General features: G+C 39.4%; 1 protein-coding gene across 3 annotated transcripts; it reads left to right on the top strand.

The window, feature by feature from the left end:
- Positions 1 to 1,503: 1,503 nt before the first annotated feature.
- Positions 1,504 to 19,281, top strand: Lipk (lipase family member K). 3 transcript variants are annotated; one of them, XM_055613989.1, is made up of 9 exons: positions 1,504 to 1,605; positions 3,174 to 3,291; positions 5,218 to 5,320; positions 5,966 to 6,075; positions 7,041 to 7,177; positions 10,745 to 10,891; positions 12,914 to 12,985; positions 15,748 to 15,819; positions 19,042 to 19,281. In XM_055613989.1, exons 1-9 carry the CDS (start codon positions 1,504 to 1,506, stop codon positions 19,279 to 19,281), a joined length of 1,101 nt encoding a protein of 366 aa, XP_055469964.1. The 3 variants fall into 3 exon arrangements, with proteins under 3 accessions (XP_055469964.1, XP_055469962.1, XP_055469961.1); XM_055613987.1 differs by having other exon boundaries at positions 5,122 to 5,320; XM_055613986.1 differs by having other exon boundaries at positions 3,153 to 3,291; positions 5,122 to 5,320.
- The last annotated feature ends 5,004 nt before the right edge of the window (positions 19,282 to 24,285 follow it).

Below are 24,285 nucleotides of genomic sequence, written 5' to 3'. Positions count from 1 at the left end.
GTTTGTTTGTTTGTTTTTGCCAGTTCCAATAACTTGAAGTGTTTTCTTCTAGCAGTTTCAAAGTTTCTGAACTTATATTAAAGATCTTCAATCAGCTATAAATTGACTTTTAAACATTGCACTTTATGGCTGAATAATTTTATTCTTCTTCATTAATAATTTATTTTGCTAATCTTACGTAAAATTATACTGTTAAATATATCAAAAAGTATATTTAATACATGCCTTATCTTTCTTTTAGCTATATTTTTAAATAAAATTACTGAGTGAAAGATTAAAATGTTTTTAAGTGTGTAATACGCGTTGACAAACTTATTTCCATAATGATATTGTCAAGGCTTACTAGTACATTCAGGAAAATGGGGAAAAAAATAATACAAAATAATGGGACCAGAGTAACTGTGGTGGCGCTGGAAGTCAAACGGCTTTGAAGTGGAAGTTTTTGCTTCGTTTGGAAACTCGGTTGTGATGTGTGAATACGTGCTTTGTTTCGGTCCCACGTGTGGGATATGCAAATATGTTTCCGCCCCCCTCCCTATGGAAAACAACCCCATAGAAAACGGCCCCCATGAAAAGGCGTGTGATGTTTGTCAGCTGGAAACTACCTTCTTTGAGGGGTGTGGGTTTCTTGAGCTGGAAACATCCTTGTGAGGACTCGGAGAAGGGCTAAATAGAAGCCCACAGACAGCGAGACAATGCTTGTCCCGTCTCTGCACTTTGCAGTTGTCCAAGTTGCTTGGCGGTTTTCGAAGAGAGAAAGGCTCCAGAGAACTTTTCGTGCTGCTTTGGTGGAGTTTTGGCATTTTGGCAGACCAGGGCCATTTGGGTGGAGTCTTGCTGCTTCTGCTAAGTGGAACCACCACTGTTGCTGTGGCTTGCTGTTTGCTGCTGCTGCTGCTGTGGTTTGCTGCTTTGCTGTTTGACTGGGCTGCTGGTATCCTGAGGACTGAGACTGGTATATCCCCAAAGAACCTCACAACCCAAATCAGCAGGAAGTAGATAAAAGGTCTACAACTCCCTTCTCCTTCTAATCTACCTACGGTCGGGGGTTGGAAAGGGAGGTAGAGAAAAGGTTGGAAAGTAGGTGTTTGAAAAATATAAGCCTACATGGCTTCATAAAAAGATAAAACAAAGCAATTTATCCAATTCTTAGAAAAAAATCAATGTTCTATGAACAACATATTAGTCAATACATTTTTATCTAGCTATCCATCATTTCTACTATCCAATTACCTACTTAAGACTTGGTGGATTTTTTTTCTTACATCTTTTCCCTTCCTTCCCACCCCTTTTTCCCTACTTCTTTTTCTTATCTAAGGTTACTATTTGGCGATTTTTATGGAATGAATCCTTAATAACTCACTGCGTTGCTTGTTAAAATACAGCCTAGACATCTATATTGCTCAGCAGTCCTATTAAAAAAAAATCACACCAATTTTTCTTTTGCAAAATTTCTCCTTGATGACAAGTGCACTGATATTTCCTTTCCCAGGCACACTCCAAATGTGGTGGCTTTTGGCAGCAGCATGCTGTATGCTTCTCCATGGACCCCTACACGGCTATAAGCAGAGAAGCATCACAAATCCTGAAGCCAATATGAACATAGTAAGTCATTCATTGAAAAGAAGACACTAATACAAGGAATTATTCAATAGTCACCATTTTAGGTATAATTTGTATATTAAGATTTTCTCTAATTCTAAATCTGGACTTTCTCTTTTGGTCCTTACCAAAACTAATTAATCCTAGAAATTGAAAGTTTTGACCCACATTGGAGCAACAATCCTTGTGGTCTGAGCTCACACCTAGAGGTAGCTTTCTGAAGAGAAAACTCAAGATTCATTCGTGATCTCCTGCACATACCCTTGAATTTTTTCTGGGGCTTTGTGTAATCCACCTTATGATTTTGTGAGCTACAGCAGTGTTCTTTTGGAATTCAATAAGCCAAGATTGGTTTGCATATCTTTAAAGAAATTCATGCCGGCAGTGAATTGGAATAGTGATATTAGTGATATGTTAGAAAGGTGGAGGACAAATGTCCGCTCTGTGCTTCCTGATAATAAGATTAATGAATGGAACAGCAGACATACCATGCCATGCAGTGTGTCTTCAGAAACTGGGCTTTTAAGCTATTCTGAGTAACAGCATAACTTATACATACACTGTGTGCCTCCTACGAGAAAATGTGTAACCCTGTGATAAAAGTATTGACTTTGCAACTAAAATTACTCTTTCATTAATCAATCATTCGTCTCTCCCTAACATTATCTTGGATAAATCACTAATTTTGCTGATCTTCAATATCCTTAACTATAAATGTTTATGAGTTCTATCATAAACACTCCTCAGCAGGATTGATGAAGTAGAGTAAGCATATACCTTGTAGCATTTGTTTCTTCTTCCATGCATGACTGTGGATAGGGTGGTTTCCGATGACCTTCTAACTCATACTGTGTTTCTTTATTTCCTTTCTGTCCAAAAGGCTGGCCTATAAGGAATGCATTTAAACCTCTCTCAAACTTTGTAAATGTGTATGTATACACACACACACACACACACACACACACACACATACACACACACACACATTTATATATCCAATTAGCCAATGGAAATCCTGAGCATAGGGTATAAAGAAAGAGAAGAGTAAGATCAAGGTTCCTTACTTCTTTGTTTGTTTTTGTTTTGCAATTGTCCTTGCTCTAGTTTGGGTAGTCAGCTTAGTCAGCTATCTCCCTTGATATAGCCTTTCCCTTCATCTTCCTGGATTCTAATGACCACTTCCTTCCATATTCCTTTGCAGTCAAATTGATAGGAGCTCACTTGTCATTAGCCACAAGATGCTTCCCAATTGCCTGCGGTTTCCCTCCTTAGCCAAGTCTTTACATGTCGTGTTGCCAAAACATCTTAGGAATGAACTACTTGTGGTTGAAGCACTAAGCCCACAAGCATCTTAGACACTGGCCTGAAGATGATAATGTTGAGTCCCTCCACCATTATGTTACCCCTTTGCCTCCAGTCCCATCCTGAAATGCTTCCCAAGCTGTTATAATTTCTCCTGCTCTTTGCTGTTGTCTATTGCACACATTGGTGAGCAGTAGATTGATAGTTAATGGGCTATATTGCAGTATACACACAAAGAGAAAACTGAGTTATGGGTGTATGCTTTTCAGAGTCAAATTATTTCTTACTGGGGCTATCCTTATGAGAAGTACGATGTTGTAACAGAGGATGGTTATATCCTTGGAACTTACCGGATTCCTCATGGGAAAGGAAGCTCAGAGAAAACAGGTATGGTTTACTTTGTTTTGAAATTAAAAGGCCTGAGATAGAAATGCCTACATGTCCTGGAAAGCTTTCACCTGGTGATAGGTCATAGTCCTTTCTATCAGAGAAGAAAATGTGTCCCTACCTTTATTTAATTCACACAACTCTTAAAAACCTTTTCCTATTTTTATATATACTGTCAAGCAGACAGCATATATACTGTCTATTTTATATATACTGTCAAATGGACTTTCCCTTTCTCCATGCCTTTGTCACTCCAATAAAAACAACATTCCCAAATAAAGAGAACTATGTCCTCATCACAATAGCACCTCCATAGTTTAGAAGCTCAGGAGGCATCCTTGCCTTGTTGTCTCACTGACATCCTAAAAGCAGTCACCAAAATCTATCAGTTTGCCTTCCAAACCTGTATAACCTGGACATTCTTAGCTTTAATGAGATTCAAATCCAGGTTTGGACATAATCTCTTCCATTATGATACACGGTAACTGAGGTGAACTGTATGTAAAACCACGTCTCCATGCAAGTCAGTGTGCTTTTATTCTCTTAAGAAAATATGATCCACTGATAGCGGAGGTCCTCCTCCCCTTCCATTTGACCCTAGCTTATCAGGTCTCACCAGGACTGGCTGCAATGTCCTCCTCTGTGGCCTAGGACGATGGGATTGGGAGGGAATGAGGGAGAGGACTACAGCTGGGATACAAAGTAAATACACTGTAATTAATATAAAAAAAATAAAAAAATAATTGTAAAAAAGAAGAAAAGGGAAAGTATCATCCTTGAACTCAGTGGCTGGCTCTTTGATCACTTCCCCCTGAGGGGGAAGCAACCTTACCAAGCCACAGAGGATGACAATACAGCCAGTCCTGATGAGATTTGATAGGCTAGGGTCAGATGGAAGGGGAGGAAGACCTCCCCTATCAGTGGACTTGGAGAGGGGCAAGGGAGGACAAGAAGGAGGGAGGATGGTTTGGGAAGGGATGAGGGAAGGTGCTACAGCTGGGATACAAAGTGAATAAATTGTAATTAATAAAAATAAATACTTATAATTTAGAAAAAAGAAAGGGTGATCCTATTAACGCTGTCCTCACACTTCGTTGAAGAGCTCTTTCCAGCTCTTTGCTTTGTGGAAAAACACTTTACTGTTTCCAATGATAATAAAACTGCCATTTATTGAACACGTGCTGAACACCAGTCAGCTTCATTATCGCTTGAATTATTCCAGTAAAGCCTAAGAGTTTTAATAAGATGCTTCTTTTGATTAAATGTATTTATTTTAATTTTTTATATATGAATATTTTGCCTGCAAATATGCCCCACATGTGTGTCTGGTGCCTCTAGAGTCCAGAGGATAGCTCAGATTACCCTGGTCCTGGTGTTACATGTGCTTGTGATCTGCCTTTGTGGGTACTGAGAATCTAACCCCGGGTCCTCTGCAAGAGAACCAGCTGCTCTGAGTCTGAGCTCTAAAAATCCCTATCCTCCAATATTGAATTCTTAAATCTCCCCTTTGAGAGGTCACTTGCTATTACTCTTCAATATGTAAATAATGTGAATAATCGACATAGCAAGGTAGATTTTGAACCAGAAAACTCTGGCTCCAACAAACACCTATGTGACATATTACTTCATTTATAATCTTCACTTTATAAATAAGGCAAGTACGATATAGCTGCATATCCAAGGAAAGAGTCCCTGAAAGACTGGATTCTAGCTTACCTGGTGCAAAATCCCCCCTCTTAACCTTGCTTATGTGTGAAGAAGTCAGAACGCAGAGTGTGTGAGCAGGCTGAGGGGGTCAGGTAGGAAACCGTTGTTGTCTGTGTTTTTCAGTTCCGAAGGCAGTCGTGTATCTGCAGCATGGCTTAATTGCATCCGCTGGTAATTGGATTTGCAACCTGCCCAACAACAGCTTGGCTTTTGTTCTAGCCGATAGCGGTTACGACGTGTGGCTGGGGAACAGCCGAGGAAACACCTGGTCCAGAAAACACCTGACACTGTCGCCAGACTCACCTCAGTATTGGGCCTTCAGGTGAGAGGAGCCTGTTCGTGAATGAAATGTTCACTCACTTAGAAGCATAAATTCTTCTTGGTTCCCCTTCTCTGTCCAAACGCACCCCAAGGGATTTGCAAAAAGCAAACTAGAATTTCCTCGCCCATCCATCTCAGGAGAAACGTTCTAGTTAGAGCTTCGATGCTTGTTTTTAAGCCGTTTCCTTCCTGGTGTGACTGACGAGGGTCGGGTGGAGTGGGAGCGTGTCCCTGTGGACTGACCGAAAGGCGGCCAAGTGGCAGAGAGCTGCTCCTGAAGCCTGACATGCTGAGTCACAGGGGCAAGGCTTGCACTTCCTCCACGGAGATCACTAAGGCCGGTGGTTCCGTGGCCTCATTCCTGAATTCTTTCTGGAAGCCAGCATTTCCTAAATCTTCTCTGGGATATGTGGAATGTGACTGAGCCTCACGGAAACATTATCAGAGGTTTTGGCATCAGGCTCCTCTTATTCCAGTCACCTGACAGTGTTGCCGTTGCAATGAAGACGGCAACATGAGAAGTTGTCCTGACGTACACTGCTCTTACCCTCTCATGTAGAGCCAAAGCCGAGTATCTACGGCTGCAAGGATTGTTTGCAAACAGCCACATATCATTTCTAATTCCGTTGTTCCTTTTCTTTGGCAGTTTGGATGAGATGGCTAAATATGATCTTCCAGCCACGATCAATCTAATCCTAGAGAAAAGTGGACAGAAGGAGCTCTTCTATGTGGGCCACTCACAGGGAACCACCATAGGTGTGTTTGGGGAAGATGCAATCAGAATCAACGATTTCCTTCTGTGTTTGTGGGAGGGGTCAGGTTGTGTGTTTTGCTCTAGTTTAGTCTGTAGTCTCTAGTTTGGGAACTTTGAGAAACCTCTAGGTAGGTTCTGAAGAGCAAATAAAACAAGGATGACCATGAGAAATTTGTCCCGACACTCAGTTTAGAGGTTGACAGGACTTAATTTGTGTTCCCAGCAAACATAGAGATCCCAAGTTATATTCTGAAGAAACAAAGATAAACATGGAGCCCTTTTCCTCCTGGAATCTCTCACAGTCAAGAGAAGGACACTGAAGCAAAAACATAGGATTATGGAACTGATTTTATGCTGTAATCAGTGTGGTTTTTCTTGATGAAAGAGCAATGAGACATCTCAGGCCTCTCACAAACATTTGAGACCATAATATCCATATTTCTTAGATTATTAAATTCAGGAGATTTTTTTTTCCAAATGGTGAAAATACCAAGCCTCACTTTAAGATTCATTTTTATGTTTCTCTATGTAATACTTTAATGTATATGAAAGTATGTAGATGCTTACATAATCTCATATATATCATAGAACAGTCCTCTGTAGATTGCTGTCCTCACTTACATAGTGAAGAAAATGAGATTCATAAAAGAAGGTAACTTTCACAGTTAGTGAGTTAGATGCCAAGACGGTAGCTTGATTTTATATTGTATCAAGATCAAGCCAACATGGTTCCTCAGGTTTAATATACATGCTCCACAGAATGTCACCGAAACTCCCAATACTCTCTCTACATGCACAGTTACTTTCCACAAGAGTTGGGGCTATCCTTAAGAAATTTAAAAATTCTTCCCCATAAATAGTACTCACATTTTCTTTTCTTTTGTTTTCAATATAGCTATCTTTATAGTGATTTGCAATGAAGAGATAATTGGAAGTTTGTGTGAGCTAATACCTTCTTTCCCTGCAGCATTCATAGCATTCTCTACAAATCCAGAACTGGCTAAAAAGATTAAGATATTTTTTGCACTAGCTCCAGTGGTCACAGTAAAATACACTCGAAGTCCTATGAAAACATTAACCACCCTTTCCAGGCAAGCTGTCAAGGTATGTGGACTCTTCAGGTTTAAACGGGAAGGAGCTATAAATCTCCCTGTTTCCACAGATAATGGGAAAAGACATGTGGCATGTTTAAACAGATATTCAAACAGTGATGTCAAAGGTGATCGAGGGGTGCGTGAAAGTTTGCTGATAGTGTGCTGTGACCCTGAACTCAGGGTCCTGATGCCTTCTGCCCCAGTATCTTCATCTCTGTCTATGGAACATCTCTCCCAATCACACAGCTAAAGTGAGACCTGACTTGATATTTCTGAGGAATCCTATTCCCGTTTCAACTTCAGTTCCTTTTCACATCTTCAGTGCCTCTTATCAGTAGGACTTTTGATAAGAGGCTTTCTAACTATCGTGAAGCAACCACCTGTCATTTTGACATGAATTGCAGGTGGGTTGGTTTGTGGACAATTTTGTGGAGTTGGTTCTCTCCTTCCAACATGTCATGTGTTACAGGGATCAAATTCAGGTCACTAGGCTTAAATAACAAGTGCCCTTACCTGCTGAGACATGTCGCCAGACCAATAATATATTAGTTTGGTAGGCTTTTGTTCCCTGCTGTTGTTGTTGCTGCTGTTGTTATTGTTGTCTTTCATTTTGTTGATCTGTTATATTATACCTTTTTCATCTGCATATTTTGGCCTGTGAATCTTTTTTGATGAATTCCATTTAATTGGTATAAATTATCTTTTCAATGTGTTGTATTTGGTTTACTAGGCTTTGTACGAAGGGTAATTCTATCTTTTCATCACGGATATTTGTCTGTAATTTTCTAGTTTTGTTTCCTTGTCTGTTTTGGGTATCATGATCATATTGGCTTCATAGAATGAATTTGGAAGACCTTCTTTTTCACTTTAAATAATTTTAGAAATTTTGGTGTTAGCGCTTCTGTAGATGCTTAGAATTCACCAATGAAGGCATTGGTCATGAGCTTTTCTTTGATGAGAAACTGTTCTTCATCAGTTTCTATGGTTAGCTGTTTTTGACCTGTTCAGGTCTCTATTTATTATTCTGTATCAATATTCTGCATCAATGAGCTCACTCAATTCTTTTAGGGTACCAATGTTGGACATCTAGTTGTTTGTGGTTAGCGATGACTGATCTTTGTATTTCTGACACGGGTCCTGGGAAACAAACTCTCTGCCTCTCTGTGTGCTCATGACCACTGAGCCATCTCTCCAACCCAAGAACTTTAATCTTTAAAAATTCAGAGGTTTTTAGTTGTACCTACCACATGAACTATTCCAGAAAATGTTCCATGTAGTGATTTTTCATTGGCAGTATTTGTTCTTGGGATTGCTTCATTGTTCTCATTCAATTTAGTTCCATCCACTTAAAGACAGGTATAGGGATTAGAGTTGCATAGAGTTAGGCATCTGCTTCCTGCCCTTTGTGGCTGTGAGTAAGCTATTCAGTCATCCTAAATTGTGCTTTTAACGTCTATAAAGTGGGTAGAATTTGCCATGCTAGGACCTTCATTGAGATAATATGTGCAAGCATCATTCCTGGCCAATAGCAGGCTCATCACATATTGCATAAGATGTTAACGTATTAATCAAGCTTATTTAGATGTCAGTGCACAGCATTTGGCACTCAGTTACTGCTACTCCCTTCCACATCCCACCCTGCCTCTGGGCATTTTTTTCTTTTTGTTCTTGATTCTATACTTTCTTTTGAATCTGCAGTTTATACCTAACCTTTTCTCTTTTTACTTTCCCTGCTTTACTCGATTGCTAACGTTGTTTTCATTTCTTAAAATAAAATATTGCGCTTCAGATAAGCTGAGCAACATATCTCAAATCATCCTGCTATTAGACACTAGAGCCAGAACCTCAATATTATTCTTATTGGGCAACTAAAGGAAGGTGATGGTTTTTGCTTATGTTTAGTGATTACAGTTTGGATGGTTGTGGTGTTTTGTCTGGGCCTCTCTCATTTAAAACTGAAGTTCACACTGTGAATACATGTTGCTACAATTATTAAATAATGATGGGGATGGGGACAGTTATGTAGAGTTACAGTTTGGTAAGTAGAGTAATTACTAGTATTGCATATTAATCATGGCAAAATGAAGAACAGGACAGAATGAACTAGATGATATCTGCAATGGCCTATTATTGCCTAAAGAATTGAGAAACTTGAACGAGTTTAACTGAATGCCATTCTTCCTTCTCTTTCATTCCCTTCTTTCTCTTTCCCCTCCTCCTTCTCCCCATCCTGCTCTAATTCCTCTTTCTTCTCCTCCTGCTCTCCTAGTTATCATTTCTTTCTCCCCTCTGTCTTCCTCTTCTTTGACAGAAAAAAAACATATTAATTCGATTATAGTATCTTATATATTATATTGAGGTTTCAAAGACTAATAAATATTCTATTAAGTGGGAATTCCCTTCAATTCTTTAATAGAAAACAGTTTTTTTTCAAACTCAGAATTAAAGTAAGTTATACCATGTAGAAATTTACTGAGCTTATAGGACATTACTGCAATAAAAATAAATGTGCACTATTATTGTTTTTGTTGTTGTTGCAATAGTCAGTGAATAAATGATTTTAGAAAAAAAAGTCTGTGCCAGTTTTTTTTTGTTTTGTTTTTGTTTGTTCATTTTTTTGTTTTGTTTTTTGTTTTTTTCCTTTTTGGTTCTTTTTGTTTTTGTTTTTCTTTTGTTTTCGAGACAGAGTTTCTCTGTGTATCCCTGGCTGTCCTGGACTCTCTTTGTAGACCAGGCAGACTGTTAATTCACAGTGATCTGTCTTGCTCTGCCTCCCTGAGTGCTACGGTTAAAGGTGCCTGCTACTGTGCCCAGCTTGTGCCAATTTGCATAGTCAATAGTTGTTTCTAAAACTTTTTTAGAACTAAAATTGGTCTTTTCACCTCCTCTGTAACTTAATAATATGGAATTTACTATGATGAAATCAAAGCAAAATCTGACTAACACACAGGGATTCAATATTTTCTCTTGTTGTGATATGATAGATTTCTAGAATGCAACAGGTATACTCAACGAACATATTTGCAGCCTTGCCTGAAATTTCATTAGTAGAGTTTCACTACTTATGGTAGAGCTTTTGTTTCTGGGGGAGTGTTAAAAGGTCATGAAAAGAAAGGCTCATGGCATATTTCAGTTACCACTTAGAAAGAGCTGCTGTTCCGAAACTGTTTGCTAGGTTCTAGGAACTCCATTGGGTGTTCCTCAACTGTGACCTAACTTCGCAATGATTCTGCTTAGGATATGCCAATTTTTTTCCATTTTACAGTTATGAAAATTTTGGGACTAAACTGGAAAATAGGAACTAAATTCTTCCTAAGTTGTAAGAAAGAGATTCTAGAACTATGTAGGACTAATTTACCAATTCCTGTGCCAGCTGTTCTCTAAGGGAACATAATCTCAATATCCCAATGAAAGACTGTCATAAAAATTATCAGGACAGTAAGAGTACTGCAGAGACAAAATTTTACAGACTTCATGGTTTCACCTCCTGTGTAGTCCTTGCCTGGATGAACAAGCATTCTCCACTCTTGACATCCGTGTCTATCACATTTAATGGTCCTTTACACCCCTCTTGCAGGTATTGTTTGGTGACAAAATGTTCTCCACTCACACATTGTTTGAACAATTCATTGCGACCAAAGTTTGCAACCGGAAGATATTCTATCCTGCATGCAGCAACTTCCTGTTTTCTCTCAGTGGATTCGATCCCCAGAACTTAAACATGGTAGGTATAAGTAATCCCTTCCCAGAATGCAATGGTTTTGCTGCATATGGGGTAAGAGTTCAATTTGGATTTTATGGAAACCACATTAGATGGCCTCTTGTTTTGTCTTTTGGAATGTAATTAGTATCCTCCTGGCCCCAACCAGGATTGAGAGTTGACTACAGTTTATAAAAAAAAAATTAAAAAAAATGTTTTGATAAAATTTTGCTTTCAGAGCTTCTAATTCTTGCCATGACTAAAATTTCACCATTAAAAAAACACTTTATTTCTGTAAGAGTTAGGACTACTTCAGAACTACTGAAGTGGAATCTCAGAAACTGGTTTTAGAATCTGCATATTGTATTTGTTCTTAATAAATTTTCCATATTCGTGGGAAATTTGAAAATCCTTATCTTGTGGTCAACCCTAATTGAAAGAGATAAATTTGGCTTTTCAGTGACAGCTAAGCATTCAAGGGTGCTTAGATGGGTTCTTTTCCTCTATTCTAGCATAATTGGGCCCTTTTCCTTTGAAAATATAAATAACTAACTTGAGGGATGAGGAGGGGAAACTTCAGAAGTCACTCTTCACTTCCTAGCTAGACATGGACTATGTTTGAAACCAGAGGTGGCACACAGCTAAAGATGATCCCCATCTGTCTCACAGACTTCTGCCAAGAGCCTGCTCTTCCTCTATTTTTTTAAAAAGAAGGTTCTCACTAAATTTCCCAGGCTGGCCTTGAACTTACTATGTAGCCCAGACAAGCCCTGAACTCATGAAAGTCCTGTCTCAGCCTTCTGAGTATTTGGAAACTAAAGGGCTGGTGATCAGGCTCAAAACTTTTTATAAAGGCTTGTTTTATGCAAAGTGTGCCTGCAATGCTGCCTTTCCATATTCTCAAGTCAATTCTTCAGTGAAACTGAGCTTGCTAATCATGGGAATATATGAATGTCCTGCAGATGAAAAAATAGGCAGAACTAGATTATGGAATATTGAAACATCAGGAAGAACAGTTACTTCAGTGAAGCACAACCACAGGTCCACTTCAGCTTTTGTGGAGCTTCAGAATAATTCTGTTACTAATAATACAAATGTTCTGAACTCAATTCATAAAATTTTGACTTTTTTTTCAGTTGTTTTGACTTTCTCATAAATAGATGTTACTTTTGAAAAGTGTTAAAATGTTTTTGATGCTCACATTGGTAGAAAAATAATTCCTGTATTTAAAAATGAATTTAAAAGTGGAAATAGCAAAGTGAATAAACTGTAATTAATAAAAATAACATAAAAATTTAAAAAGTGAGAAAAGGAAGGTAGTCTTATCTAGAATAAATCTATTAGAGAAATTGCATCCTACAAACATTCAAAGGCCCTATAGAATATTTGACACATTTTTTTTTAAATCTAGCAATGAATGAAACCATGTAGGTGTGTTTCTAATGTTATGTAAGCAAAGCTTTCTCTTAAATTCATTTTTTTTCAGATTTATTTTTTTTTTCATTTTATGTATATGTTTGTGTACCCTGTACCCAGAAGGGGGCATCAGATCCCTCATAACTGGCTTTACAGACAGTTGTGAGCCTTCATCTGGATGCTGGGAATCAAACCTAGGTCCTCTGAAAGAGCAGTCAGTGCTCTTAATCATAGAGCAATCTCTCTGTCCCCTCAAAGCTTTATCTTAATGTCCTCTTATATGTACAAAGTAAAGAAGAGGGCCACTGTGAGGCTTGAGTCTAGGAAGAAAGGATACATAGCCTCCTGCATTCCACCAGTCGGACACCCTCTGTGGGCTGAAGGGAATCATTATCAAGGACAGAAAGCAAAGCTGCGGGAGGAAAACGTTCCTCAAGATGGACTTCTTTGGTTAATATGTCCAGAAAGATATAGAATGTATTTTTCCCTAAAGAGGATATAGTGTTATAAATAGAATGATAGTATTATAAATGATACAAATAGATATTATAAATAGAAAGTTGAAGCGTTTTTCACAGGTCTGCGCATGTGTTGTGAGGAGCCTCTAGATGAGACATGATGTCTTTCCAGAGCCGCTTGGATGTTTATATGGCACAGAGTCCTGCAGGAACGTCTGTTCAGAACATGCTGCACTGGGCCCAGGTACATCTTCTCTCTCCCTGACTGGCATACCCAAATGTCTACAAAATCTCTGAGGTGTGGTCCCAACGAGCTCCATGCAGGCTGTGCAGGTACCTGCCTTTCATGGGGATGCTTCTTCAACCAACACCGGCTCCTCCTTTGCTCCCTTCTATTCTAATGTTATTCTATTCTCCCTGTCCTCAGTGCCTGGTTTTGGAGCCTGATTCCCACATAATCTGAATGAATTTCCATCCTTAGGTTCCTCCCTCGCTCCCTTTGAGGAAGACCTGTATTTCCTCTTCAGGGAAATCATTAGCTTTGATACATCTTTATGTAAAATAGTACAGCCTATTCCAGAAAGACCTGTTCATCTACCAGTTAGCCCATAGGGCATTTCAGAGTGCAGAAAGAATGTTTTACTCTGGACAAAGCAAATTCTAGGGAGGGATTAAAACAGATGAATAGTTCGTGGGTTTGCCCACAGTTACATTTTTGCTTGATAAAGTTACTCAATATTCAGTAAGCTCGAGATAGACCAGGTTCATTATTAAGTTGTATAACTTTCTGAGCCACGGCATCTGTGTGTATGAATTATTTGTGTAACTTTCCCTTCATTATTGATTAGTCAGTTTAGTCTTTTTGTCTTTTCCCTTTAAAGAATTGGCCAAATTAAGCATAACCCCATCTATCTGTGTACAAGAGGAAGTGAGAGTAATTACTCTTACTCTCCTTGCATTTTAACACATGTACTAATATCTTGTATATGCTTTAAAGCTGCAAATGCGAATCAGTTAAAGATAGTATGAAAACCATTGCAGATTTCTGGAAAGTTTGGGAGTTTTACTTCTGGGGTGATAGAGTTTGTGTCCCTATGAGTGAAGACTGGTCTAACCATGGGACCTGCTCCTGATGAGGACATGGGTGCAACCAATCATGGTCCTGGCCTCCCGGGAAATGCAAAAGCATGTTCACAGTTCTTGAGCACTTACTGCATGCTCTTCTTGCTCTTCGTATATGATTGCTTCCACCTTGCTGGGTTCATACAAAAACGTTATTAGGGCATTTACATCCCCGTTCTACAAATGTTATAGTCAATGCCTTATGCATCTACAGTGAGACTCTTTTACAGAAATAAGGGATGATGGGGACACCACATTTGTCCAAAATGTACAGACAACTAAGACAAGCATGCTGATGCTGATCTAACTGGTTGAGTTATTTATTTACTTATTGTTGTTGTTGGGTTTTTTTGTTTTGTTTTGTTTTGTGTTTTTTAAGATAGAGCTTTTTTTGTGTGACATTGGCTGTCCTGGACTCATGTAGATCAGTCTGGCCTCGAACTCGCAGAGATCTGCCTATCTCTGCCTCCCTGAGTGCTAGGGTTATAGGCACGCACCACTGTGCCCAGCTTGGATGAATATCTTTAATCCAGCACTTACACTAAAAAATGTTTTAGATTCTAGAGCAGAGTGGATTGGTATATTCAGATTAGGCATGCTCAACTGAAAAAATTTCATGCAAATATTACCAAATTAAAAAAATATATATTTTTTTTAAATTTCTGAAATCAAGGGCACAGCTGGTTTTAAGCATTTCAAACAAAACATACTTGACTTGTAGTGATTCGGGTGAAAGGCGCTTTGTTGCACACTTGCCTGAGGTTGAATGCTTTATTCACATCTTTTACTTAACCTCATAATCCGATTAGAGGAATGCTGGCTTCACACCTAACAAATACCTCGCCCTGCATAGCAGACTGAGTCATCAATCAAACCTGGTATAAAACAGTCTTCTGAGACACTAGACTCCAGATTCTAAATGGTACATTCTGTTGTTTCTCACTTCTAAAATTCCATGAGCTTTGGTTTTGGTTTGGTTTTTGTTTTTGAAGACAGGTTTTTATAACACACACATGCACATACACACACATATTACTTCCATAACTGTCTGTGTGTGTGTGTGTGTATATATATATATATACTTTAATCATGTTTTATATATAATAACATAATAGGTATATAATGTTATGAAATTAAAAAACTTAAACTAATAGGATTAAAACTCTGAGTGGAGAAAAATATAAGATACAGGCTAAAGAAAAAGAAATTCTTCTGAGGGTAATTAAATTAAGGGCTTGATATAAATCTGAAGTATCTGCCTCCTTAATTCAATGGGGATAACAGGTGGCCAATAACAGAATCAAAGAAACTATAAGTGTCTGACATAGTCATATATTTGAAGTCTAAACACCAGAGTGTAAAGCCATTGAAACTGTTTCCAGAGCTTAGCTTCTGGTTCTAAATCACAGCATGACACGTGGCTTGGTGCTGCACAAAAGCAGCAAGCAGTCCACATTTGCTGAGTTTTTCCCCCTAGTTATGATAAAAAAACATTTACTAACAGGGAATGCATTTTTAACAGCATAAGGGCACTTGCTTATGGACAGTAAAGTGCCAAGTTGTTTAATAACAGCCTTAGTCATTTTTGGTGTTGGAAACGTGTGGCCAAAACCTCTGTATGCACATGCAGATATAAACTCCTGAAATCCAATGTGTAATGTTGCACTTGAGAAGATTGTTATCTGCAGGTTTTCATTCAAAGATATGGGGCCAGGGCATAAAAGTTTCTATTGGTTTTATGAAGCAGTATCTGCTTTTATTACTTGGTTCCTGTTCTAATGCGTGGGCGTAATATCAGCCTTCTTTGTGTATTTCTTGCCCGACACTTTTAAATGTACATTTTTTATGTCATTTTAATGTGTTTTAACTTTTGTTTTATCTTAGGCTGTCAATTCTGGTCAACTCCAAGCTTTTGACTGGGGCAGTGCTGACCAGAACATGATGCATTTTAACCAGGTAAATAATACTAATTCTAATCACAGTCAGTGGAATGCTGCAGGGAACCTGTGAGAACCAGCCTTCTCTCAAATATTTAAGTAGTCATTATTTTCCCTTTGCCATGATCTGCGCTGCTCACTGCTGCCAGCCTGTGGTGCTTCCTGGGTGTTACCATGTGCTGAGTCATTGTTCTTAATTCTCGCAATGGTCCCTTGAGGTAAACTTTGTTTCCCTTCTTTTTCTAGAAGCTCAAGGAAGTAAATTGCCAAATAACTAGAGTATGACACAAAGATTTCTGGATCTAAAATGTATTTCTCTACTTTTTTCATTACTCATTTCTTTACAGGAAAAACAAAACAAAACAAAACGACTGTCAGTATTTCATTAACAGTTTTAAAAATAGAATTAGAAAGCATGATCCTGTTTCTAAAACAGATCTTCACCTAATAAAACTAACATTGCTTTAATAGATCAAGATGTCCTTTATTACTTTTAAAAGACCCAGTATATGGATCATTTAAGGTATATCAATCAAAAAAAAAATGACATTTCTAGGGAAAACTGACACTCTCAGAAGGGTAATGTAATATTAAGATATGTCTTAAGATCATCTATGAAAATGATGATAATTTTGTGAATATCTTACACTAAAAACTATATATGCTGTTGGTTGCTGTTAATTTTTCTACCTATATTGGGAGACCCAGTAATTCTTTTGACTTTCTGATGGCAGACTGACCTAAAACCATTGTCATAGTCTTTTCAAAACTGCAAAGAATAGATAGAATCAAGATAGAAATTTTATGTTTTTAATGTTTTAAAAAATCTGGTTATCCTCTCAAACTTATAGTTGAGTGTGCACGGGCTTGGGTACAGGGGTACGTACCAAACACACATTATGGCGGACTGACATGTCTCTGTTAATGACTGCCTTCCTTGTTCCACCAAGCTCATGGTTTGTTCGCTGACCTCACCTTATGAGCTAGGAGTCTCGGGTGAAAGTAGGGTCAGACCTATCAACTTCATCTTTGTCCTTACAAATGGACTAAAAATCCTATGTATGGTTCAGATATTGTCCCTTACTTGGAACGTTTGGTGGAGACTCACACAGAAGATGAACTATGCCTATTTAAAAGGCAGTAGCCTTAGTCGCAACGACACTTAATGACACTATAAATTATAAGGGTGTAATTACCGACATAAATCACTATTGGGCCTACCCTGCTAAGGAAGGATGATTTCTAAACAAATACATGTAATTTCTCACTGCCAATTTAAAAATAAACTAAAAAAGTCCTGGCAAAAGTTACCAGATACCATTTAAAGTCGAATTTTTATCTTCATTTTCGACTTGCCATCTTCTCAATGACTACCTTCTTAGCAGAGTCATAGTTTCACTGGAGTAAAGGAATTCCAGCTTAAGGGACTTTGAGCTGACATTGATCCTGAAGGTTTGCCAGTGTCTCACAGGTGCCAGCCCGTCAACTGAGAGTGACACTAAACATGACTTAGCAGTGAGCTCTTCCTGAATATTACTCTCTGAAGAGAACTTGAGAGTCACATTCTCCTTGTCATGATCTGCACCAAGCGGAATTCTATAGAGCTAAAATTAAAAAAGCTTCCATAGGGGTCTTCACATTTGTCCATGCTACCCAAGTGCTGGAAGTACTGCGCTCATGGTAAAGGTGCAATCAAGGCTAGATTGTAGGGAGGGTTCTTTTTCTGGCTTAAAGATGGCTGTCTTCTTAATGTGTGCTCATGTGGTCTTTACTCAGTGTATGTTATGGGAGGTGAAGGAAGGAGGAGGTAGGGAGGGAAGGGAAGAAAGAGGGAGGGAAGGAGGGAACAAAATTTTTAAGACCAAATATTCTGTAGAGTTAGGTGAGAAATTCTTGGAACATCACTTAACCTTACATTGGAGATTAGTGATTTAATATTTTAATTTAAGGAGAAGAAACTTCATTCTACATCGTGAATAATGAGAAACAATTTACAGTAGCTGGCTATTCATTTTCAAGTAGAAACTAACTCCTTTTAGGTTTAAAAAATAAAGCTCTGGAGCCAGGCATGGTGATGAATGCCTGATTTTCCACTACTCAGAAAGGCATTGGTTTATGGATCAGCCTGGTCTATAAAGTGAGTCCAGGACAGCCAAGGCTATAAAGAGAAACCCTGTCTGGACAAAACAACAACAACAAAACAAAACGAAAGCTCTGGTTTTCTGCAATGTCACCAGACTTTCCCTCTACTCTGTTTTTTACAGCTCATTCTCAATTTTGCTCAGACTCCTATTTTCATTCATTGGCTCTTTGCAAAATAGTCCTCTTATGGAGACTTATCTTAAACAGCTCTTGCCATTTCAAAAATCAAAGGAGACGTATTTTCTCCATAGCTAAAGAGCAAAGTACCAGAAAAAAATTTGGCCCAGTTTTAGAACTGTGTCCAGATGCTACCGAGTAGCTGTGGTGAGTCTTCTGACCCACCCAAGACTAACTGGAGTACTTGGTCATTTAAAAGAGGAATGCATAAGGGAAGGCTTGCTGGGTGTTTAGCCCTACACCACACTATTTCCATGTACAGATCAATCTCTTTACGCATATTTCAAGTGGTCGTGTTTATGTGTTGGTATAAATGCTCTCTGAAATGCCTGCTGATGCACAAGTGTCAAAAGAGCCACCGAGCCCAGTTTCCTGCATGTGAGGGAGACATTTATCCTGCCCACCAACTATTGAAAAAGACACACTCTTTGGTCAAGTTCCATCAGAAAGAGAAACCCTTTCTTTTTAGAGAAACACTCTTCCTCAAGTGTCTGCTCCAACATGCAAGTTAGGAGTGTATGGCAGTTCTCTATTTTCATAATACATTATTGCATGAACATACTTTGTCTGATCCCTGGCTATCATGATTGGGGAGACTTTCCTCTGCCGTGTGCTTCTGCCATGATGCACTGCCTCATAACAGGCCTAACAGCAAACTAGCCATACAACCAAATACTGCAGTCTCTGAAATAATGAGAGCATGTCTTTCTTATTTTTTAGTTGTTATTCTAGGATATATTTTCACAGCAATAGAGAACTGACTGTACAATAGTTTCATGTTTATGTATCATTAAGTGAATCCCAATATGACATATTAGAGTTTGAAAAGTTAGCTCAATATTTCACAGTTTACTAATTTCCCTAACATTGTTCTCTCTATTTCTTTCCCCATCCTACTTCCTTTCTCTCCCACTTCATTTAGCTTACACCTCCTGTGTACAATATCAGTAAGATGAAGGTCCCAACAGCAATGTGGAGTGGAGGACATGATGTTGTGGCAGATTCTAGGGACACTGTAAACCTGCTGCCTAAAGTTGCCAACCTTATTTACTACAAGGATATCCCACACTACAATCATATGGATTTTTACCTCGGACAGGATGCACCCCAGGAAATTTACCAGGACCTAATTAGACTGATGGAAGAATATTTGCAAAATTAAAGATTCTCTCTTTCTGCAAGCAAGTGGATATTTTACAGTAACAATGAAACTGGCAGACCCTAGGCTGACACCTCAATAATTCTCAGCTCTTTTTTTTATGAAGGAAAAGAAAATGAGTACAGTAAACAGCATTTGAAAAGTTGATAGATACCATACCTCTTTCTGGGTTATTCTGCTTAGCAGAAGTGATGGACTACAGTTACCTTGTTACATTATAAGAGATGGCATTTTGTTTAAGCAGTCTAAAGCAAGAGCTACTTTTGTTGGCTTGAAACACAAAGATGTAAGAAGGAAGCCACATTGCAAGGAACAGTGGATGGCTGCTCATATCTGAGGATGGTCTCCGGAAGATGACCAGCAAAAAACAGAACCTTCAACCAATCTACAGCCACAAGAAGATAAATCCTGCCTTAACTCTGCTTGAGTGTGGAAGCTATTCTTTTGGACTCATGCTTCTTATCGTGAAAGCAGCCTTGAATGCAACCTGTAAAACCCGGGGCAAGGGCCTCCGGCTATAACATGCCTACATTCCTGAACTCCAAAACAGTGGTACAGAAAATGTGTTTAGTTTTAAATTATTAGCTTTGTTCTAATCTGTTGCCCACAATTATAAGCTACCAACCACTAAAAGATACAGCAATTATATAATAAATATAATATTTAATTCTATTAATTATATAATATTAAGTATATACCATAATTTAAAATAGTACAATCTTGTATCATACTACATTACATATAACAATACATTCATTGCAGTATTATACGTTGTTATGTAATTGCTTGAAATACCCTTATCAAAAATAAATATCCTTATCATAATTTCAACCAATACCCTTTGTTATAATACACTTCCTTGAGCATTTGTTTATAGATTTTTAATGAATGAATCATTCGGCATGTAATTATTTGAAAAAAAAAAAGTCTTTTTGCTTTTGTTTCTAGAAGACTTTTTTCTGAGAATAAAATTTATATTCCCGTGTTTGAATTTTGCTACTTTCCAGCCTTTCATTTTAACTTTTATTTTTCGTTTGTATATTACACCCCAACTGCAGTTTCCCTCCCTCCACTCCTCCCCGTCCCTCCTTCCAGATCCCCTCTCCCCCAGATCAACTCCTCCTGTTTCCAAAAATCAAAGAGCAGGCCTCCCAGGTTCATCTATCAAACATGGCCCGAAAAGATCCAGTAAGACTGGGCACAAACCACATATCACAGCTGGACATGACAAGACTGTAGGAGGAAACAGGTCCCCAGAGCAGGCAAAGGCGTCAGGGACACCCCCTCTGCCATTGTTAGGAGTCCCAAAGAACACCCGTGCTGCACGGTCCTATATGCACCTATATGCAAAGGACCCAGCTCAGACCCATACAAGGTCCAAGTTTGTCACTTGAGTTTCTGTGAGCCCCTATGATCCCCTGCTTAATTGATTCTGTGGTCGATGTTCTTGTGGTGTCCTCAACCACTCTGGCTCCTACAATCCTTCCTCTCTGCCCCCCACTTCTCTGGGGTTCCAACGACTCTGCCTAGTGTTTGGCTGTGGATCCCTGCCATCTGCTCACATCAGTTGCTGAGTGATACCCCTCTTCCGAAAATTGAGCGAGGTACTACCTATCTATGAACACAGGAGAATATCATTAGGAATCATTCTGCTGGCAGAACAGATTGTCAGTCAAAGGATTTGTGGCTGGCTTGATGTCTCAGTCCCACTGCGAACGCCTTCCCGGATTATAGAAGATAGGGGGTTTTTGCCGTGCATCCTTCGTTGCTAGGAGACTTTGCTAGTGTTACTCTAGAGGACTCCAGGGAGCTCCCACCACACTAGGTTTCTACATCACCCTTCCAACCCCCCCCATTCCAACCATCTTTCCCAGTACTCTCCTCTTCCAGTCTCCCACTTTGCTGCCTGATCTCCACCTCCACCCAGTCACCCACAAGATCTATTTTCTTTCTCCTTCCCAGGGAGATCTATATTTGGCCCTCAAGCCCTCCTTGGTATATATATATCCTCTCTGTATCTGGATTGTAGTATGATCGTCCTTTACTTAACAGCTAATATTCACCTATAAATGAACATATACCATGCCATGCTTGTCTTCCTGGGTTACCTCACTCAAGACAATCTTCTCTAATTCCATTCATTTCCCCATAAATTTCATGATGATATGACATTTTTAACATCTGAATAATACTCCATTCTGTAAAGGTACCACATTTTCTTTATCCATTCTTTGGTTGAGGGACATCCAGGTTTTTTCCAGTCTGTGGCTTTATGAATAAAGCTGTAATGAACATCCTTGAGCAAGTGTCTTTGTGGTAGGATGGTGGATATCGCTATTGTTTTGTGGAGAGCGTCTTTCTCCTGGTGCTCTGTCTTGGATAATCAGTTTGTTGTATGATGTTGAATACGTCCAGCACCACAGTCTTATTACTCCTTGTAGCTTTATTAGTTGTGATGAATGACTGGACATCGTAAGGATGGCTCCATTGTTAGAGAGAGCCACTGACCCCGCAGTTCTCATGGAAGCAGGACACCATAAGTATGAATCAGCGTGGTTTATCAGGAACACCTTTTGTGCTTACTCATAACATGAGAGTGTTGGCTGCTACCCAGCAATGAGGGTTTCTGTCACTGACTATTCCAGTCAAAGGGCAGGCCTGAAACCTTTACTTTCTGGTTAGACAATAGCTCAGGTCCAGATGTTTCACAGGGAGAGGTGGCAGCTGGAATCATAGATCTACCCAGCCCTATCCTCTGACTTCACTCTCAGACTTGTCAGCAGCGTATGTTAAAACAAGGTGTAGCAACAGAAAAAGAAATGTGTTATTTCCCTCAGCTGCTACTGTGTGTTGTGTGTGTGTATATGTGTGTGTGTGTGTGTGTGTGTGTGTGTGTGTGTATGCTTTTGTCTGTCTGTCTGTCCAGGGGCAAGACTTCAGAGCCCCTGACCCCTGCTGTTAACACTCATGTCACATGTCACTGGAGCTTTTCTTTTCCTGAATATTTAAGCTTAAAGGTCTGTCTAGGCTTTAAGTTGGTTTTGCTATCGCAGAAGTAGGGGTAGGAATAGGAGTAGCTAAAGCTCAATGAAGAATTCCCAGCCAAGTGTGTAGGGCCCTGTGCTCTATCCAGAGCACCATGCACACCAACAATAAAAACCACTAATCACAGAGCAAAAAAGCAACAAAAATAACAGAAAAACAAAATCTAAGATAATTTCTTTCAACTGAGGTGCCTATGTTGTCCACATCAAGATACTCTTTGTATGTTGTTATGTAATGTTATGTTATATATTCACTATTTTGTACTTTGTATGGTATGTTATGTACTACAGGGCAGGAGGATTCTGAGAATTCCTCATCTCCCCTTCAGCTGTGGACTCACTGGGTATTGAAAAAAAGAGGTCATACGAGAATGTTATAAAAATGTTCTCCATTCGGCTACTTAGTAAAAGAAACAAGCTAACGGAACATAAGCAGCACCAGTGGAACTATTACTTAGAACTTCTTAGTCTGTACATGCCAGATGTGGAACAAGACTTATTCAAGAGGTTTGTTCAAGGCCTTCATAGATATCTCAGAGGCAAAGTTCTACACCTGAAAAATGACAAGAGGAACTTCATGACCCAGTGACCTTAGATATAATGCTCTTAACCCTGACAACCAAGCAAAATCAAATTGGGCTGGCCACCCCCTCACCCGCAGTAAGCACCCTAATCAATAGAGATGGTATCTTCTCCCCTCCAAATACAACTCCTACTCTCTACCAGGCCGCACTGTCACCAAGTTTGTGTCAAAGTAACTCCACCACGATACTTGAGCAAAGCTCTCTTTCTTACGGAGAGGAATCTCACTGAGGCAGTGTGGTGAAGGAGTCCAAGAGATGGGGCTTTTCAGGGGCTTCTGGACCTCAAGAATAGTCTTTTTATTTTAATTAATTAATTTATTTATTTACCATATATCCAAATCATAGTCCCCTCCCTCCTCTCCTGCTGACCCTCTCCCTATCCTGTTCCCCCATCCATCCTTCCCTACTGCTCAGATAAGGGGAGCTCCTACCCCCACCCACTCCAGCTCATTAAGTTGCCTCAGGACTGAGTGCATCATCTTCCCCTGTGACCCGGCAAGGCAGTCCCGCTAAGGGGAATCCGTGTCAGAGACAGCCCCTGTTCCTCTTACTAGGGTCTTCGAGTCTGCGAATTGTAGTATGTCTATCCTGGACATTTGCTCAGCTATGTTCACAGCAGATTTATTCATAATAGCCAGAATCTGGAAACAATCTAGATGTTCCTCAGACAAAGAATGGATAAAGAAATTGTGGTACATTTACACAATGGAATACTACTCAGCTATTAAAAACAAGAAAATCATGAAATTTGCAGGCAAATGGATGGAACTAGAAAAGAGTGAGTGAAATAACCCAGACTCAGAAAGACACACATGGTATGTCCTAACATTTAAGCAGATTTTAGCTATAGTCCAGAGTAGTCTTAATCTACCTGATAGGATCCTTTACAATACATCTCTCAGCTACTGCATCTTGTGCATGACCTGGAGATACAAATAATCTCTCCAAAGTCCCTCCCCATGTTCCCTCTAATCTCGCTCCTATTCTACGCAGTCATTTCTGTTCCATTATCCCCTATTCCTTTTTTAATTATTTTATTTTTATTAATTACAGTTTATTCACATTGTAAACCAGCTGTAGTCCCCTACCCCAACCCCTTCCCATCCCAACTCCCTCCCTCTTCTTCTCCTATGCTCCTCCCTCAGTCCAGTGATAGGGGAGGTCCTCCTCCCCTTCCATCTGACCCTAGTCCACCAGGTCTCATTGGAACTGGTTTCTTTGTCTTCATCTCTGGACTGGTAAGGCTGCTCCCCCCTGAGGTGGAGGTGATCAAAGAGCCAGCTGTGAGTTCATGTCAGAGAAGGTCCCTGTTCCTTTTATTGGGGAGCCCTCTTGGACACTGAGCTGCCATGGGCTAATTCTGTGCAGAGGTTCTAAGT

The sequence above is a fragment of the Psammomys obesus genome, unplaced genomic scaffold, assembly GCF_907164565.1.
Source record: "Psammomys obesus unplaced genomic scaffold, mPsaObe1.curated_primary_1811, whole genome shotgun sequence".
Lineage (NCBI taxonomy): Eukaryota > Metazoa > Chordata > Mammalia > Rodentia > Muridae > Psammomys > Psammomys obesus.
The sequence above is the reverse complement of the archived record's forward strand: the minus strand, read 5'-3'. Positions and strand labels throughout refer to the sequence as shown.

Excerpts from the sequence above, each read along its gene's own strand:
- Lipk (XM_055613986.1), top strand. The coding sequence starts at position 1,504 with ATGTGGTGGCTTTTGGCAGCAGCATGCTGTATGCTTCTCCATGGACCC. Across the intron at positions 10,892-12,913 it reads ATCCCCAGAACTTAAACATG|AGCCGCTTGGATGTTTATAT; the intron begins GTAGGTATAAGT and ends ATGTCTTTCCAG. Across the intron at positions 15,820-19,041 it reads ACATGATGCATTTTAACCAG|CTTACACCTCCTGTGTACAA; the intron begins GTAAATAATACT and ends CACTTCATTTAG.